At 33.9% G+C, this 17,901-nt stretch overlaps 1 protein-coding gene across 1 annotated transcript in view; it reads right to left on the bottom strand.

The window, feature by feature from the left end:
• LOC132915422 (uncharacterized) overlaps positions 1-17,901 on the bottom strand; it is a 383,223-nt gene that overhangs the window by 121,679 nt on the left and 243,643 nt on the right. Inside the window, exons 11-12 of the mRNA XM_060975216.1 lie at positions 4,824-5,026; positions 3,658-3,850 (exon numbers count right to left, since the gene is read on the bottom strand). Coding sequence (XP_060831199.1) covers positions 3,658-3,850; positions 4,824-5,026 — 396 coding nt within the window. The remainder of the gene's footprint in view (positions 1-3,657; positions 3,851-4,823; positions 5,027-17,901) is intronic.

Genomic DNA, 17,901 nt, shown 5'->3' with positions numbered 1-17,901 from the left:
GTAATAAAACCATTAATTAGTAATTATATTAGGTTATCGGGAAAGTTCTTTTCGTTTTTTTAATAGGAGGTAAGTGTAAAATATATTTCCTTCTGTGTACTTTTTTTAAATAATGTATGATCATAATGCCATTTTTCACTGAGAGGACACTTATCTCGCCTCGCCCAAGATCACTTGCGCGCGATGTTGTAGAGAATCCAACTTTCACCTCCAGTAATTAACTTTTTTAAAAGTGGCTCTCTTTTGTTGCATTGAATTAGCAAATCTTTGTTAAATGCTCATGAATCGTTGTTCGCGGAATATTTAGAGTATCTGCTGTCTCACGAACACTAGACCTTGGTCTTTCATCGAGGTAGACCTTGATAAGGTCAGTATCAGTGGTGGATGAACGTCCGCTGCGGTCTTCATCTTTCAGATTACAATTTCCGGCTCTAAACTTTCTGAACCAATTCCGGACTGCTTGAACAGTTATAGACCGATCACCATAAACGTCACAAATCTCCTTTGCGGTGTTTTCAGGCGTATTGTTCTTTTTAAAGTAGTGAAACATAACGTGACGAAAATGCATCTTTTGGTCTTCCATATTTCACCACGCAAAAAACACTCGATACACTTTCTACTAACGTCGACAACTGTTCTCTTGCCTTACTAGAGGATAACTAGTGACCACACGATTGACGGTAGAGTGATCTAGTGGTTTGTTTACTTAAGCAGAACGAAATAAGGCCCCGAGCGGCGAACGCGAAAGAAACTTTCCAGACGACCTAATATTATCATATAATCTTATATTGTAAGGAATTCATGTGTTTTATATTGGAATTTAACTTCAAAAATCCACAACATATATGGTTACTATTACAATCATACATCGATTTTAAATCAGCAGTCTGTCTGAAAAGCAACTAAGTACAATATTGTTATTCACAATCCTACAAACATCTAGACTCTTTTTACTTCGTTGAGCTAGGATAATTCATCAGTAACCTGTTAAATATTTTCTTTTATATACGTTGTAATTTAAAATTTGTTAACGATCACATTCTATAAATTGGTCGCTATTATTTGGTTTCAAATCGCTTTGCTATGAATACATTGAGTGCAAGAATGAGAAACAATGGAACACGTGAGATACACCTTATAGAATTTATGTTCAGACAATTGGAAATTCTTTGTAATAACTTTTTAAAACTCTACAAAATTTGTAATTCATGTAACTTGACGTAGCTGAGCATTTGTAGCCTGTGTTGTAAATACTGATCGTGACGATATCAAATAAACGAGTGAAAGGGACAATTCATTCATCACTTTTCACGATAACTGACCATTACTTGGTCGGAGCTGTTCAAACCACTATAAAGGATCCCGATAATTGTATCCGAGTGAATCGCGTGTTCCGAGATAAATGGATATATAACAATCATTTTTAGTCCAATTTTAAAAAAGTTATTCTGTTATCCTTTTTAAAGGATGTACGATTAGGAGTGACAGTAATTGTATACATTCATAAATGCCTCACAAAAGAAATAAAAAATATATAAAAAAGATATATATATAATAATTATTATATATGTATATATAACATATAATTGTTATATAATTGTTATATAATAATAATTGTTTCGTATATGCAATATAATATATAACATGTAATTACATAACATATTTAATATTTATATAATTATATTATATATATATGTCGGAGATGAAAGGACACCGGGTCCCCGTTGGAATTACTTGGAAGACCTCAATACCGTAGCGTTTATGAAATAACCCAACACAGTCATTCGAAATTTGTGACAATGAGCCTTTAGGCTCGAGGCGATAATCGGTCGCCGAAGCGTAGCCACGGTCGCGAGATGAACGTTCCGCCTAACAGAGATATGAAGTTACATAGCTTTCCTTTAAAAAATTGGCAGTACCGACACTTGACAATAAAACATTGTAACAGCCCCGCGGCTCGTCACACACAGACCGCATTCTTTGAGTAAGATGATCGCCAGATGCCGATGCATCATTCACAGTTTATGCTCAGATAGTCTGAGGAGCCGCTACAAATCTTAGGACTTAGTCCTTCCGATTGACAAACAGTCTTTGTTCTATCCGCTCGTAAATCTGTCACCTATTGCGGAAAGATATGGGAGATCAGATTTCCTCACGTGCGACGCTTCCCGCCAGGAACTCTCTCTCAAGGGCGGCTAGCATCTTTTGCTAACCGCCGATATAGAAATTAACCAATTAACAGCAACGCCCATTTCCCTCACCCTCCGTGTGGAGGCTTTCTTTGACGAATCCGATGATCTCGTGCCCTTAGGCACACCCCATCATAGTCTTCCTCTGCAGCGTCGTCGTGACGGAAAGTCTTTCCCTTTCTGGCAATCTCATTAGCTATACGCCTAGTGTGCTAGTACTATCGGAATAATCTACATCTTAACAAAGAGTCAATCAAACGATCCTTGTATCACGAGTAGTAAGTCGAATCCGACTTAGACTTTGAAGCAAAGTATATTCGTTATCCCGTGGACCGTGGATTCGCTATATCGAACCTAGGGTCATTATCATTAACGTCTAGTTACCGCGTCCGCTTGTCAATCTTGTATCAACCATATTTGTGTAATAAACGTCTGTGCGACAACAATGAACAGCACCGGTGAAGATTCATTAAACGCCCTTAACGCCAACCCGACATATATATATATATATATATATATATATATATATATATATATATATGTTTTATATACATATGCCATATAATGATTATTACTATTATATATATTCTTTTTATATATTTTTTATTTCTTTTTGTTCATGCATTTATAAATGTATACAATTACTGTCACTCGTAATCGTACATCCTTTAAAACAGAATAACTTTTTTAAAATTAGACCAAAAGAGTTGAGTTGTTCTGAAAAGTTGAAAGGATTAGTTTACTAGATGACGTATAAAAAAGCTTCGAAAAAGTCGCAATTTGTTGGAATTGCGCAGAAAACAGTACAGCTGGGTTTTTACAACTTTCATATCCAAGGTTGGTATGAAGATTTTAAACATATATTTTGTAGATTTATATCAGTTATATACATGCTCAACATTTTATCAAAATCGGTTAACGTTGCTACGAGCTACAAACGATTGAAAATAGTGAAAATTGCAGTTTTTTGCTAGCACTATTTTCAGCTTATTACTGCAATAAATTTGAAGATTTAGATGGCTATAGCTTGTTTTTGCATTAATCGATTTTGATGAAATTTGCAGCTTATGTATATGTATATGTATACGTGTAACTAACATAAATCTACAGAACGTATTTTTAAAATTTTTATTACAAGATTTACAATTTTACTACTTCACTATGTTCTTCGCGATTACAATCATATGTAATTTTTCGAAAAGTTCTGTACATTTCATTTAGTAAATTAATCCTTCCAACTTCTCGAAAAAGCTCAAGTCGTTTGATTCAATGTTAAGAAGCTTATTCTGTTTCAAGTATGTACAAATTCGAGTACGTGCAACTGTACATGTAAAATTTTTTTAAATTTTTTAAATGAAGCTATATTTCCGCGTGTTATATTTAAATGATCTTTCGTATTATTTTAAAATAACATTATTCGCTCTTTTTTTATATGGATTTATTATTTACTCTGAGGTTTGTCTTTCACCTCTTGCTTTCTGGAGCAGTGTTATAGTTGGATTCTGGGCACGTGGCAGATGAGGTGTTGAACTTAATGAACTTAATCCTTGCGAAGGTGCTGAATGCGAATTGACAATTCGCGTACTGCTGTCATAACAACTTCGTGACGTTTCTTTCTTTTCTTCTTCCGTCTCCCAAGGTGGTGGGGCCTCCTGTGTACTCTGAAAAATGATATGAAAGGAGACAGAGCGTTAACAATAAAGGGATATAAATTTCTAAAGCAATTCCGATTTCCATTAACACTCGTATTGTTAAAACATTCATACAACTAATGCCTAATAATAATAATAATAATAGACAAATGATTTTAAATTTTCAAAAACTCAAAAGTAGCTGAAATCCTAATTTTAATTCAATGATGTATGTAATATATTAATTATATAAATAAAATAAATCTTCACAAATCTCGAAATATTATATATACATGAATGTTCAGGTATAGTTAAGTATTCCTTTGAAACTAAATGAGAGATTATTAAGCAATGATGTGTATGAACATGATACGAAACTAAATATTTGAGAAAGCATATCAAATAAGTAAGCGTATATCACAAAAAGTTATAAACCAATAGTAATCATTAGATGTCGAGACAAAATTCTATGCTTTGAAAAGTTCCGTAACATCGATGAAGAATAAATAATACTTAATACTTAATAGAAATTATTGAAGCTTTTCAACAATAAAGGTTATTTCTGAAAAATTATACTAATTTACAAATTCATTCTTTAGTCCTTTTACCAATGAAAATATAAAAAATGTGTTCGTGAAAAAAGTGCATTTACGGCATTGTATTACTGGTATATTATACATATTGTTTTACGGGTTTCAATAAGGGAACTATGTAATTATAGCCACTTGAAATTTCTTTGAGATGTATTTAAAACACATAGAAATTTTCGGGGGGCGAATAGATCGGGGGCAGGTAGTAATAATAGCACAAGATTCTTTCATACGTCTAATATTATAAATAAAAAAGTAAATATAATAAACCTTTAAGTAACGTTATATTTCGATCGTTTCAACAAAACGTTTACATTTCGTATTTTTAATGGGGTGGAAACGAGACTATTAAATCTCTTTAAATTTTGTGGGCGAACGAAATGGATCGTAACATATGTCTCTTGATAACTTACTTCTTGCTGCGTTGGTTTTTTTCGGCTCAGAATAGGGCTTTCGAATTGCACCGGTCGAAATTCCTTTTTCTCAGGAACTGGACTGGTACCGGCGCTGGAAGGCGTCCAGACAGGAGGGATTGCAGTATCTTTTGGAGATTCTTTTTGTCCAGGACTCGGTTCCTTTGGGGGTGGTGGTGGCTCGTTTCCAGGTGACCAAACGCCTAGTAGCAAATATTCGTATTAGTAAACCATATTTATTAATATTTCGTACTTATAATTGTTGTTGTATGCAATATAGCAGTACTTTTTACAAAATAAACCAACGATTGCGGGATACGGTACGTTAAAATCTGCGAAGTCTGACGGACGAATTCAGCATGACGAACCGGATTTGCGAGATAAAATACTGCACCTTATTAAAGAAAATTCAAGTAGAAAAAATCTTTGCAAATGAATGAATCGGAAAATCTAACGCAATTCCAATTTCCCTGTCAGGATATTATTTACTGATGAGGCAGCATTTAATAAATGTGAAATAACAAATATACGTATCGAACATTTCCAGGCACGTGAAAATCCACGCTCGACCTTTATTATTGGAGACGCATGAATACACAATATGGCAAAATTTTAAGAGGAGAATCAGACACTTTTTTTACAAGGAAGCGAAGGACATATCGAATATCTGTTGTAATTTGTTGTATTTTTTCTGGACACTCGCGGCCGGGATATTCGCAGTGGGTGTGTGGTTTTGCTGTGGTCACTCGCAGCTCCAAAAAATTACAGGAAACATTAATCCCCTCTACTCGGAAATTTCATAGGGCGGTTTTCGATATGCTCTTATGGATTTCCACGAGTCAGCAGGTTTAATGTTCAATCTACCATTTCCTTTGCAAAACATCGCGTGAGATTGTTTACGTCTCTGATACTATGGTCATCTTTCTGATTGACTATCACTTCTTTCGTTCGTGTAACGTGGTTTATGAATTGTATTTATACTAACATATATAATGTGTGCGTGTGTATTATTTGACATTTTGTGATGAGAAACGAATATTTACCGAAAAATTTATAGTCAGTTTTTCAACAGTTCCTACGAAATGTTAAATTAATATTTTATTTTATTCCGTGAATATAGTTAAATAATAAATGCGATAGTTGTGCTTCTTTTCAGCGTTACAGTTTTCTTAGAGTATTCTTCTAATTTTTTCCTTTCCATGCTTAAAACATGTTACAGTCATAAAAACTGAAGACAATACGGCTTGAAAAATTGAAATATTTCCGAAACCCATCGAGTAAACAGGAAGTCCACTTTTCCAATGACCATTTCTAATAAATCTGTAGCTATGTAAAGTTTGAAGATTGTGCAAAATAAGTTTGCGCTTCTTTTTAAACACGTCTGATGCACAGCCTGTTGGCTTTCTCAATAACATTCCCTTGTATCGTAAATTTTTCTTTCGGAATGAACTCTCCATCATTACATTGCCATGTTTTAGACATTTTGAAGCAAGAGGATAGAATAGTTTTGGAAGTACGGAATCATTCCGATAATCGACGAGAAACTTTCAAAGAAATGAAAATATTAAGTTAGAATGTTATTTGGTTGTATTGGGTGTGCAATGCGCGAATTGTGCGTATAGTGAGTGTTGTATGCAATATAGCAGTACTTTTTACAAAATAAACCAACGATTGCGGGATACGGTACGTTAAAATCTGCGAAGTCTGACGGACGAATTCAGCATGACGAACCGGATTTGCGAGATAAAATACTGCACCTTATTAAAGAAAATTCAAGTAGAAAAAATCTTTGCAAATGAATGAATCGGAAAATCTAACGCAATTCCAATTTCCCTGTCAGGATATTGTTTACTGATGAGGCAGCATTTGATAAATGTGAAATAACAAATATACGTATCGAACATTTCCAGGCACGTGAAAATCCACGCTCGACCTTTATTATTGGAGACGCATGAATACACAATATGGCAAAATTTTAAGAGGAGAATCAGACACTTTTTTTACAAGGAAGCGAAGGACATATCGAATATCTGTTGTAATTTGTTGTATTTTTTCTGGACACTCGCGGCCGGGATATTCGCAGTGGGTGTGTGGTTTTGCTGTGGTCACTCGCAGCTCCAAAAAATTACAGGAAACATTAATCCCCTCTACTCGGAAATTTCATAGGGCGGTTTTCGATATGCTCTTATGGATTTCCACGAGTCAGCAGGTTTAATGTTCAATCTACCATTTCCTTTGCAAAACATCGCGTGAGATTGTTTACGTCTCTGATACTATGGTCATCTTTCTGATTGACTATCACTTCTTTCGTTCGTGTAACGTGGTTTGCCCATGTGCGGGGATATTTTCACCGATTTCTAATTGTATATAATAACTGAAAAACAAGGCCGAAAACGCAATTTTTTTATTCTTGATTTCCGTCTTATTTTGCCTTTAAGAATCACCCCTTAAATTGTCGGGAACCTGTAGCTGAACAACCTGTATATCGATTCTTCGAAACATTCTGTTTAACAAAGCATATATGCGTTAGATAAGTCGATCCCAGAAAAGGACGAAAGAAATTTTTGGGCGTACATGCTGACGACGATAATTATTCCTTCATTCGTACTTGGCATGCAATTTTGAAATGGCCATTAACCGTTTAAGTTCTGTTCCAAAAACTTTGCCCCTCTTGAGAGATTCATTGGAATTTTAGTCTTCTTGAGAGTAATAATAAAATATGTGTTTTATGGCAGATTTAAATTTTGAATATTCACTACGCCACAAAATGAAAGGACCACTGAATTTTGACCGACAAATTGTTAATATTTAAACTGCTGTAACTTCATAAAGAAAAAATCGTACAACTCTCTACCGCAGTTCATTTTAAATGGGGTATTCTTTGCTTTCACAGCCTTGAACTTAATCTTTTCAAAGATCCTTTTTTGTTAGAAAACCACGTGAAAAATTAACTTTTCTTCTCTTCTATTCAAATTTTATAAATTCAAACGACTGTATGGAGTTTGAAAAATTTTCTTGGAGTTCGTTTTAAGATGAATTTATAAAGGGAAATCTTTTCTTTACAATATCCTCTAAAAAGTTGGTATACGATTTTTTTCGTCGTCTCATCGCATTTAGAACAAAAAGTATGCAGGCAGCATTGGAATAATTCAAGATAAACAATGAAATTCCATGGTCCAACTTATGCCTCGTGTAGTGTGTATGTTTAGAATGCATCTAGTGTATGTGTATTTAGTATCAGTGCGTGTGTGTCAAGCATGTGTTCAGTGCACGTGTAATATGCGTGTTTATAGTATGAGTATTTAGTGCTGAGTTTAGCATATTTAGAAACGAATATTACGCTTAGTTGTCTTATCACCTCTTGGCATCATTCGTTTATGCTGATACACAGCATGTTAATTGGTTACACATTAATTCTTATACTTGAACAACGACTATGAAATCTGGAAAGACGTCTAGTGACATTGGATGCATTGGGATTGGAAGATGCACTTCGGAGGATTTGAAACGATTTTTTCTAAGAATTAATACGATGCTATATGAATATGCACGAACGATGCCAAAAAGTGATAAGCCAATGAGAGGACAAAGCCGAATTTATTGCTTCACTTTGGAGGAACGCAGCATTCATCCGCCCTGTCTCTACGAAGAAAGTGTAAATTCGGTTTAATATTTGTTTCTAAACACACTATGGAAGCATTACTGAACACACGCGCTTATCATATACATCACAAACGAAGCGCAAGTTCTACGTAATTCAAATATTATGCAATTTCGTGGTTCATCTTGGATAATTACAATGTTGGCGGATACTTTTCATTTAAAGTGTGATAAAACGGCGAAAAAGATCGTATACCAAATTTTTATAAGTCGTTGTAAAGGAAAGACTTTTCTTAAAAGTAAAAAAATAAAATTTCTATTAAAATCAACATTTATTTGTTCTTCATCTTTTAAAAATAGTTTATTCTTTGATTTTTAACCGACAGAATGGAACAAAGTTAATGTGGCGAGAAGATAAATGGTTAAATATCATCATCAATGTAAATTTGGAAAAGAAATTCGGATAATATGGAAAATCAATGAGCAACATATCTTTAATTACAAACAGTAGGAATACAATATATATATTATATATAATTATAAATAATTATAAATATAATGTAATTATAAATATAATTATAATGTAATTATAAATATAATTATAATGTAATTACACGATATAGCAAAAATTATCTGGGTCTAGGAAACCATGAATAAGGGGAAAGAGAGAAATAGAAAAAAGAAGAGAAGGGGAGAGGAAGACATATTGCACCGAATAGAATAAAAGAAGAAAATGTGGTAAGTTAAGATGAAGAGAAAATTGTAAACAAAAGCGTTTAATCCATAGAGTATAGTGGCAAACAAGTTATGAAACTAGGTAATTCTTGTATTTTTCTGTGTTAATTATTCCTAAGTATACATATAACTACACAGGATATGATATATCGTGGGCATTTAGGATTTTGGTTTGAAGAAGTATGTTTATTAAATGTTAAAGAACGAAAATTGAACAAGAAACCTAATAACTCGATGTTTTACAATTTAGCACAACACAATTCAATACAATTTGTATTGTACAACTTGTACAATATAGCGCGATAAAAAACAACACGATTCGCGTTGTGGCTTGGCAATTCTTGATTTACAACTGATTGGCAAGTGATCCTGAATTTTTTAGAAAACGTCACACATACACTTGAATTTTCTGATACTAAATTATACAGTGCTGGACAAAAGTATTGGCACAGCAAGATTGTTATGATACAAATGCTTATAACTATTAAACAAATTGATTTAAACAAAAAACTTTTTGACGTATTTATTTATTATCTATCCTAGTTTATTACATAACAAGAGCAACAATATAAATAAAATAATACGCAAAATAATAACAAAAATATATTTTTTGAACATTTTATGGGTGGACAAAAGTATTGGCACAGTAGAATATTTACGCTTATAACTAATTACATAATAAACTTCTAATATTTTGTTGGCAGTCCTTTTCTTTTAAGGACTTCCTTTAATCTTCTTAATTATAACACTCGATCAGTGAAACTGGAGACTTCAGTTATTAAACAACAAAAAACCAAGAAAGAGTAATAATGTCTAGAAAAACGAAAGAAACCACAATTGAAGAAAGAAAAATAATATTAAATTTATATAAGATGAATAAATCTTACAACGAAATTGCACAAATCATAAACAGAAGTCGTTTTACTGTGCGTTCAGTCATAAATCGCTTTAAAAGTGAAGAAAATCTAGAGAATCAAATTAGGAGTGGTCGCCCTTCTAAGGTAACAATTCGAGAAAAAAGGAAAATCGTAAATATTGTAAAGAAGGATCCAAAAACTAATTCGACTGAAATTGCTTCGATGTTAAAAGCTGAGTGTGAAAAAGAAGTAAGTACCAAAACTGTACGTAGGGTATTGAAGGATGCCGGTTATTCTGCCCGTGCAGCACGAAGAAAGCCCTACATCAGTAAAATAAACCAAAAGAAAAGAGTGGAATTCGCGAAAGAGTTTGTTACGAAAGATACTGATTTTTGGGAAAAGATCATGTTTTCAGATGAAAGTAAGTTTAATATTTTTAAATCTGACGGCAGAATATTAGTATGGCGAAAACCCAACACAGAGATGGACGAACTGAATCTGCAAGCCACCATGAAACATGGGGGTGGTGGTTTAATGGTGTGGGGATGTATGGCATCATCGGGTGTAGGAGAACTTATATTCATTGATGAGATAATGGATAAATATGTATATTTAAATATACTCAAGCAAAATCTTTTGAAAAGTACTCAAAAATTAAACCTCCCCAGGGATTTCTATTTTCAGCAGGATCGAGATCCTAAACATATGGCGTATATTGTTCGTCAGTGGATAATATATAATACTGCCCACACATTAAACACACCACCTCAAAGTCCCGATATGAATCCCATTGAGCACGTGTGGAACGAATTGGAAAAAAGAATTAGGAAACATAATATCACAAGCAAGTCTGAACTGAAGAAAGTTCTTCTGCAGGAATGGAGCAATATTGTACCTGAATTCACTAAAAAATTAGTCCACTCGATGCCCAGAAGATTAAAGGAAGTCCTTAAAAGAAAAGGACTGCCAACAAAATATTAGAAGTTTATTATGTAATTAGTTATAAGCGTAAATATTCTACTGTGCCAATAGTTTTGTCCACCCATAAAATGTTCAAAAAATATATTTTTGTTATTATTTTGCGTATTATTTTATTTATATTGTTGCTCTTGTTATGTAATAAACTAGAATAGATAATAAATAAATACGTCAAAAAGTTTTTTGTTTAAATCAATTTGTTTAGTAGTTATAAGCATTTCTATCATAACAATCATGCTGTGCCAATACTTTTGTCCAGCACTGTATATATATATATATATATATATATATATATATATATATATGTCCCCATTGGAGTTACTTGGAAGACCTCAATACCGTAGCGTTTATGAAATAACCCAACACAGTCATTCGAAATTTGTGACAGTGAGCCTTTGGGCTCGAGGCGACCATCGGTCGCCGAAGCGTGGCCACGGTCGCGGGATGAACGTTCCGCCTAACAGAGTTATGAAGTTACATAGCTCTCCTTTAAAGAATTGGCAGTACCGACACTTGACAATAAAACATTGTAACAGCCCCGCGGCTCGTCACACACAGACCGCATTCTTTGAGTAAGATGATCGCCAGATGCCGATGCATCATTCACAGTTTATGCTCAGATAGTCTGAGGAGCCGCTACAAATCTTAGGACTTAGTCCTTCCGATTGACAAACAGTCTTTGTTCTATCCGCTCGTAAATCTGTCACCTATTGCGGAAAGATATGGGAGATCAGATTTCCTCACGTGCGACGCTTCCCGCCAGGAACTCTCTCTCAAGGGCGACTAGCATCTTTTGCTAACCGCCGATATAGAAATTAACCAATTAACAGCAACGCCCATTTCCCTCATCCTCCGTGTGGAGGCTTTCTTTGACGAATCCGATGATCTCGTGCCCTTAGGCACATCCCATCATAGTCTTCCTCTGCAGCGTCGTCCTGACAGAAAGTCATTCCCTTTCTGGCAGTCTCATTAGCCATGCGCCTAGTTTGTACTATCGGTGAATAATAATCTACGTTTTAGCAAAGAGCTAATCAAGCGATCCTTGTATCACGAGTAGTAAGTCGAGTCCGACTTAGACTTCGAAGCAAAGTATATTCGTTATCTCGTGGACCGTGGATTCGCCATATCGAACCTAGGGTCATTGTCATTAGTGTCTAGTTACCGCGTCCGCTTGTCAATCTTGTATCAACCATATTTGTGTAATAAACGTCTGTGCGACAACAATGAACAGCACCGGTGAAGATTCATTAAACGCCCTTAACGCCAACCCGACATATATATAATAATTAAATATATATATGTATATAATTAATATATATAATTAAGATATATGTATTGTAATATAATTAAAATATATATATTTATTTATTTATTCATATAAATATATATATATATATGAATATATTTGTATATAAATATTTGTGAATTCCAAATTAGCAAATGTATATATATATATATGCATCTTCATTTTTTATTTCATGTGTATGTATGTGAATAAGATATTTGTGTGGAAAATATGTGTCATTCGTGCAAGACAGCGTTTGACCACATTTAGTAGCACGTCAAAAATGCTGAATGCATACGCGATTTTTCCGTGGACACCCGCGGACGGGACCGCTGTGCGTGTGTGAAATTTGTATAAACATTGTTTATATGTGCTATCATTTATTAATTATTTGTGGAGGCGATGGAAAAGAGAAAGCATTAGTCCTCTCAACTCAAAAATTCCATAAGGTGGTTTCCGATATGTTGTTATGAATTTTAATGAGTAGGTAAGAATAATGTTTAACCTACGATTTTTCTTATAAACCACCGCGCAGAATGGTTGACATCTTCGAGTGTCATAATCTTCTTCTTTACTTGTATGAGACAAGCTGCTGCCCATATATCGTTTGGTTTGACAATCGCTATTTCGGCTGCTTAGGCTGACCTACTTCCGTTCGTGTAAGAAGGTTTGCTCGCGCATAGGGATATTTCGGCTAATTATGAATAATCAATAACTAAAAAAGAAAGCGTTTGAAAACAAAACGTAACAAACAAAGCAAAGATAACACAATTGTTTCGTTCCTGATTTTAACCTTATTTTAACTTTAAGAATCATTAGCCCCTTACATTCTTTCACATTTGTAACTGAACACCTTGTATAGAATCTCAATGTGTAATTTGAGATTTCTTGTTTTAATGCTAAAAGTGTTATTCTAGTGAAAATACTGTAAATGTTTATTTAAAAATCAAAAGATGTTTATTTAAAGTATTTAAAAATATTTTGTGTTTCAAATTTTTCTTCAATGTACTTCAAAGGTATGTGTTATTTAAGAAGACTATTTTGAATGTTATGAATCATGAAATAGGTTACAGACATACACACGTAGATATATGTATACATATAAAACATAAAATATTATTTATGTTGGCAAAAGCTTATAGGTCAAGAAGATTAAAATTAGTATCATCATACAGAGTGAGCCATGGAACATATTCAATTTAGATCATTCTGTTGTTAGTGAATTAATCGAAAAAAATTGTTGTTTGATATAACATGGCTCAAAGACATTTTTAAGATGATCATACTAAAGTCACCTCTTCTCTTTCGGAATTTTCAAGTCCATTTTCAGTTTTATTATATATGAACCTATAATTTTGTCCACACCTATCTTTTAGTTGATGTTTAGACGAATTTGACATGTGTCATAACAAATATCTTTTTTACACCTCAACCGAAGAAATATTACAAAGATATCCTGCTTCACGAACTTAGATCGATATTTGTTAAATGTTTCCTCTGCTTAGATAGACTTACCGAACATAATACTTACCGAATTCGTCTTAATATATCTTATACCCGCTGAAAGGAAGTGCAAGAAAATTAAAAGTTTATTCACAAAAAATTGAAGACTTTGAAAATTCAAAAACAGGAAAACCTAAACAACAGAACAACAAACAACAAAAATGGAATTTATTATAATTATCTTAAAAGTCTCTTTGAACCATGTTATATCAGACAAAAAAATTTTGAATGAGTCCATTTACAACAAAACAATCTAAATTGATGATGTTTCGTGATTCATCCAGTAGGTATGGTATAATGTATCTATACGTATATAGAGAATTATCTACTTAACTTGAAACCCACACTTACGAGAGCATATGAAAATGGCAACAGTGTAACATGTACGCTTACTACTACAATCTAATGTCGTTCGCCATCTACGAGCTGTTGCTAGAAGTATAATTAGGCGAGAACACAGAGCAATTTAGCTGTCAACGAACGACTTTAAATTTGACATCGCAATAAAGAGAAAACGATCGCTGAGAAAGTGAGCCTCGCGTTTTCGCCCGACGATTTCGAATTCCCGTGTACTCCTGAGGCCTCGAAGTAACCAAACGCAGTTCTGTTCCCAAATGTAGCTCAATCTTTTTTCGTAACTGATATCTTGGATTATGCTTACCTGAAATGTGATTATAACGTAATTTTTTTTATTTAAAACTGCATTCAACTGCCAAAATTATTAAAAAATTGAAATTATTCACATTCATACAAACACTGAGGTCCTTTTTCTATTCCTCCGGTTAGTTTCCAATTTTGACATATAAAACATTTTCGTCTATGTTGTACATCAAAATTTATTAACGATCACTTTCTACAAATTGTCCAGTATTATCTGATTTTAGATCGCTCTGTTGTAAATACGTTGAATGTAAGAATATAGAACAAGGAAAGTAATTGAGATAGAATAAGGATCTCATATTTAATACAGAATTAACCTAGAATTCATATTTAAACAGTCCAGTTTACAAAAACAGTAATTAATTTAACCCTCGTACTGTAGTACTTGAGTTCGTTCGGATTAGTCGACAAACGATGGAAATTGTTTATTCTTTGCTTGCTTCGAAGCATCGGAAACGTAGAAGCACATGAAATCGTTAAACGAAAACAACGAAATGATCGCTTCCTCAGCGATCATCATCCCTTTATTTTGACGGCAAATTTAAAGTCCACCGGCAGCTACTAAACCGCTCTGTATTCTCGCCTAATTATACTTCTAGCAATAGCTCATAGATGGCATGCATGTTACACTGTTGCCATTCTCATATGTTCTCACGTGCGCGGATTTATTTTCAAGATATTCGCGAAAATGTGCTGCCACAACTACAATGTATTTCTGTTTATTGATGTGAATCTATGGCAGCGTATGCGTTGGTTTGGTTGCAGGCCGCAGGCCGCTTCTGTTTCATTTATAAAAAACGAACACAGGGCAAGCTTAAAGAAATGTCTGTTATAACTCAATTAGAAGTGAATATCATCAATGCATTGAGTTTAGGTTTGGGTTAGATTTTTCAATCTGACCGCTGTGAAGCGATCGGCTATGCTTGCGTGAAATAATAACGATTATTCTATTTCATAAAATAATATCAATTATTCATTTCCTTATTATTTTTATAATTAATTTATTATTCACGCAAGCGTTGTCAGCTGTCGCGAGGCGGCCGCACCGAGAAATCGAACCCAAACATTGATGATACTTTTAAGTGAATTATAACAGACATTTCTTGCAGCTTCACATATACAATTGTGCACGAGGCCTCTAAGCTCGCACAACCTTCGTTTACAAACAGAAAATAGGTGGCCGGCAAACAACACAGCATACGCTGCCACAAACACACAACTATACGCAGAAATATACATGCAAAAAGTGGTATCGGTAGTTGGCTTCCTTTGCCGCGAATGTTTCGGAACTTAAACGAGACCGACACTTATATGTTAAGAGAGAGGTGTTCAAAATGCTGATTTCTATAACATATTTATAAATCATCGAAATCAGAGAGGACGGAATGGTTCTATGATATCACCTATTATTTTCATCATTTCATACCTAATCATTCAATGTTTAACAAATGAAGTCTAGCTGTTTCACGGTCTTTCTCTCTCTTTCTTTAATATAGTTGTTGGTAAGTTGGATTCGATTTAACGTGTTCCTCTATGAGAGTTTCTAGAGCTGTGTATGCGATCGTGATGTGGACTACAGTCATATTAACAGGTCTCGACACTCATACACCGAAGTCTAAGGAAAACCGACCGGTAGTGACTAATTATGAAAAATCAGCATGTAAGATGACAAATTCCGGGTTCTTGCGGGACAAACAGAGAGAGTAAAATATCTCTGTCTTTGTCTCAGACATTCATAGTATGTCACGCATGCACAGGACAAGAACCTTTTTATCTTTCATGTTAATTTTTCCCAACTAATCACAACCGACTTTTCGGATCATTTTGCCTAGGCTTCAGTGTGAGCATCGAGACCTGTCATATGATCATGGTCGTGATTAGTTGTAAAAATTCAACATGGAAGACAAGAAGGTTCCATGCACGAGTGATATACTATGAATGTCTCAGACAGAAATAGGAACTTTGTACTTATCTCTGTCTGTTTCGTAAGAATTTTCTCGTGTTTATTTTCCAAAATTAGTCACGATCACTACTTAATTTTCGGACAATTTTCCTTAGACAGCATCGAAACCTGCTTATATGATCATAGTTTTGTCAATGCTTTTGGTATAGGAGCGCCTAGACTTGTTTACATAACCTTGATTAAGACATCTAATATTTCATATAAATTGAATGCTCTTCGCTGCTTATTTTATTATATATCTGTTATTTTATTCGCGTTATATGTATCTTATAATGTAAGATACTAAATACTAAAATTATAATTTAAGATTTTTTATTTTTAGTTTTCCAGTAAATGTAACCAGAGTCCTAATACTTATGGGCGGCAATTTATATAAAAACTAATTTCTATTTTTGTCAATTTGAATCAAAAGCTGAATTAAGATTAAAATTGGTGCTTAGTATCTTACTTTCTTTCGTCTTTTTCTAAAATTGATATAGAAGAATTTTTCTAGAATTGATAAATGATGTATCATTACTTAATTATCAAGCTGAATGAGGATTCAACAGAGGTGTTGATTTGTACAAATTAACATTTCTCTCGTATATTGCAATATACAATATATATACAAGTATTTAGAATCTATCTGTTTTTTTTTCTTTTTTTAATCATTGTCTGAACCTGGTAGTGGAAAAATAGGTTAGAGTTTTTGAAAATAAAAATAAAACACCGGTTAAATATTACCTTGATTTAGAATGTTTCTATTATCATAACTTAGTTAAAGATTAACTTGTGTTAGATATACCGATGTTATCACAATAAGATTTTATTTATAGCAACAATAATCTGCAGGAAAGTTATTATAATTAGAAGCAATTAAGAATTAGTAACCATGAACATTGTTCGGGATTTTGGATGACTCTCAGTTAATGACTTGGACAGCACATCAGCCTTTTTTGAGGAAAGTCTGAAGCTCGTACCTGCCAAGTTGTGAACTTTACGATAAGGACCTCATCATGAGGCTCACTAACAACCTAAGTGCTCGATGGGCCCGTTCTAAAGTAAACATCTGGTATTATTCAGCAAGATCAGAGAAAATTGAGAGGAATAGATTCCCATCCCATAAAAACTACGGTGAGGAAGAAAATCCCAAATGGAGATCTAGTATATAAGGACCAGTTAAACTAAACAGTGCAAATAAATCAACTAAACACAACATTACTCTGCATCTTTAATCTACTTCCACCTTGAGCAACCTGATCAGTTGCAACCTAATTGTTGACCGACCAGTCAAAAGAAACATTAAGATCTTCCTTGCATAAGCTTAGGCTCTGTTCTAATCGGATGTTGTAGATTGACAAGTTCGATAGTCAGTCCGTGTCCATATACGTCAGACGCACGGATACTTAGAAAAGGATTGTGCGGAAGGAGCTGTGGAAGTAGAAAAAGACAGTAAATGTGATCAATGGCTGTGATAATGCGATGTAGAAAAAGGAATATTCATAAGTCCAGCACTTG

Source organism: Bombus pascuorum, chromosome 17 (genome assembly GCF_905332965.1).
Source record: "Bombus pascuorum chromosome 17, iyBomPasc1.1, whole genome shotgun sequence".
Lineage (NCBI taxonomy): Eukaryota > Metazoa > Arthropoda > Insecta > Hymenoptera > Apidae > Bombus > Bombus pascuorum.
Note: the sequence above shows the minus strand (reverse complement) of the source record. Positions and strands in the feature narration are given on the sequence as shown.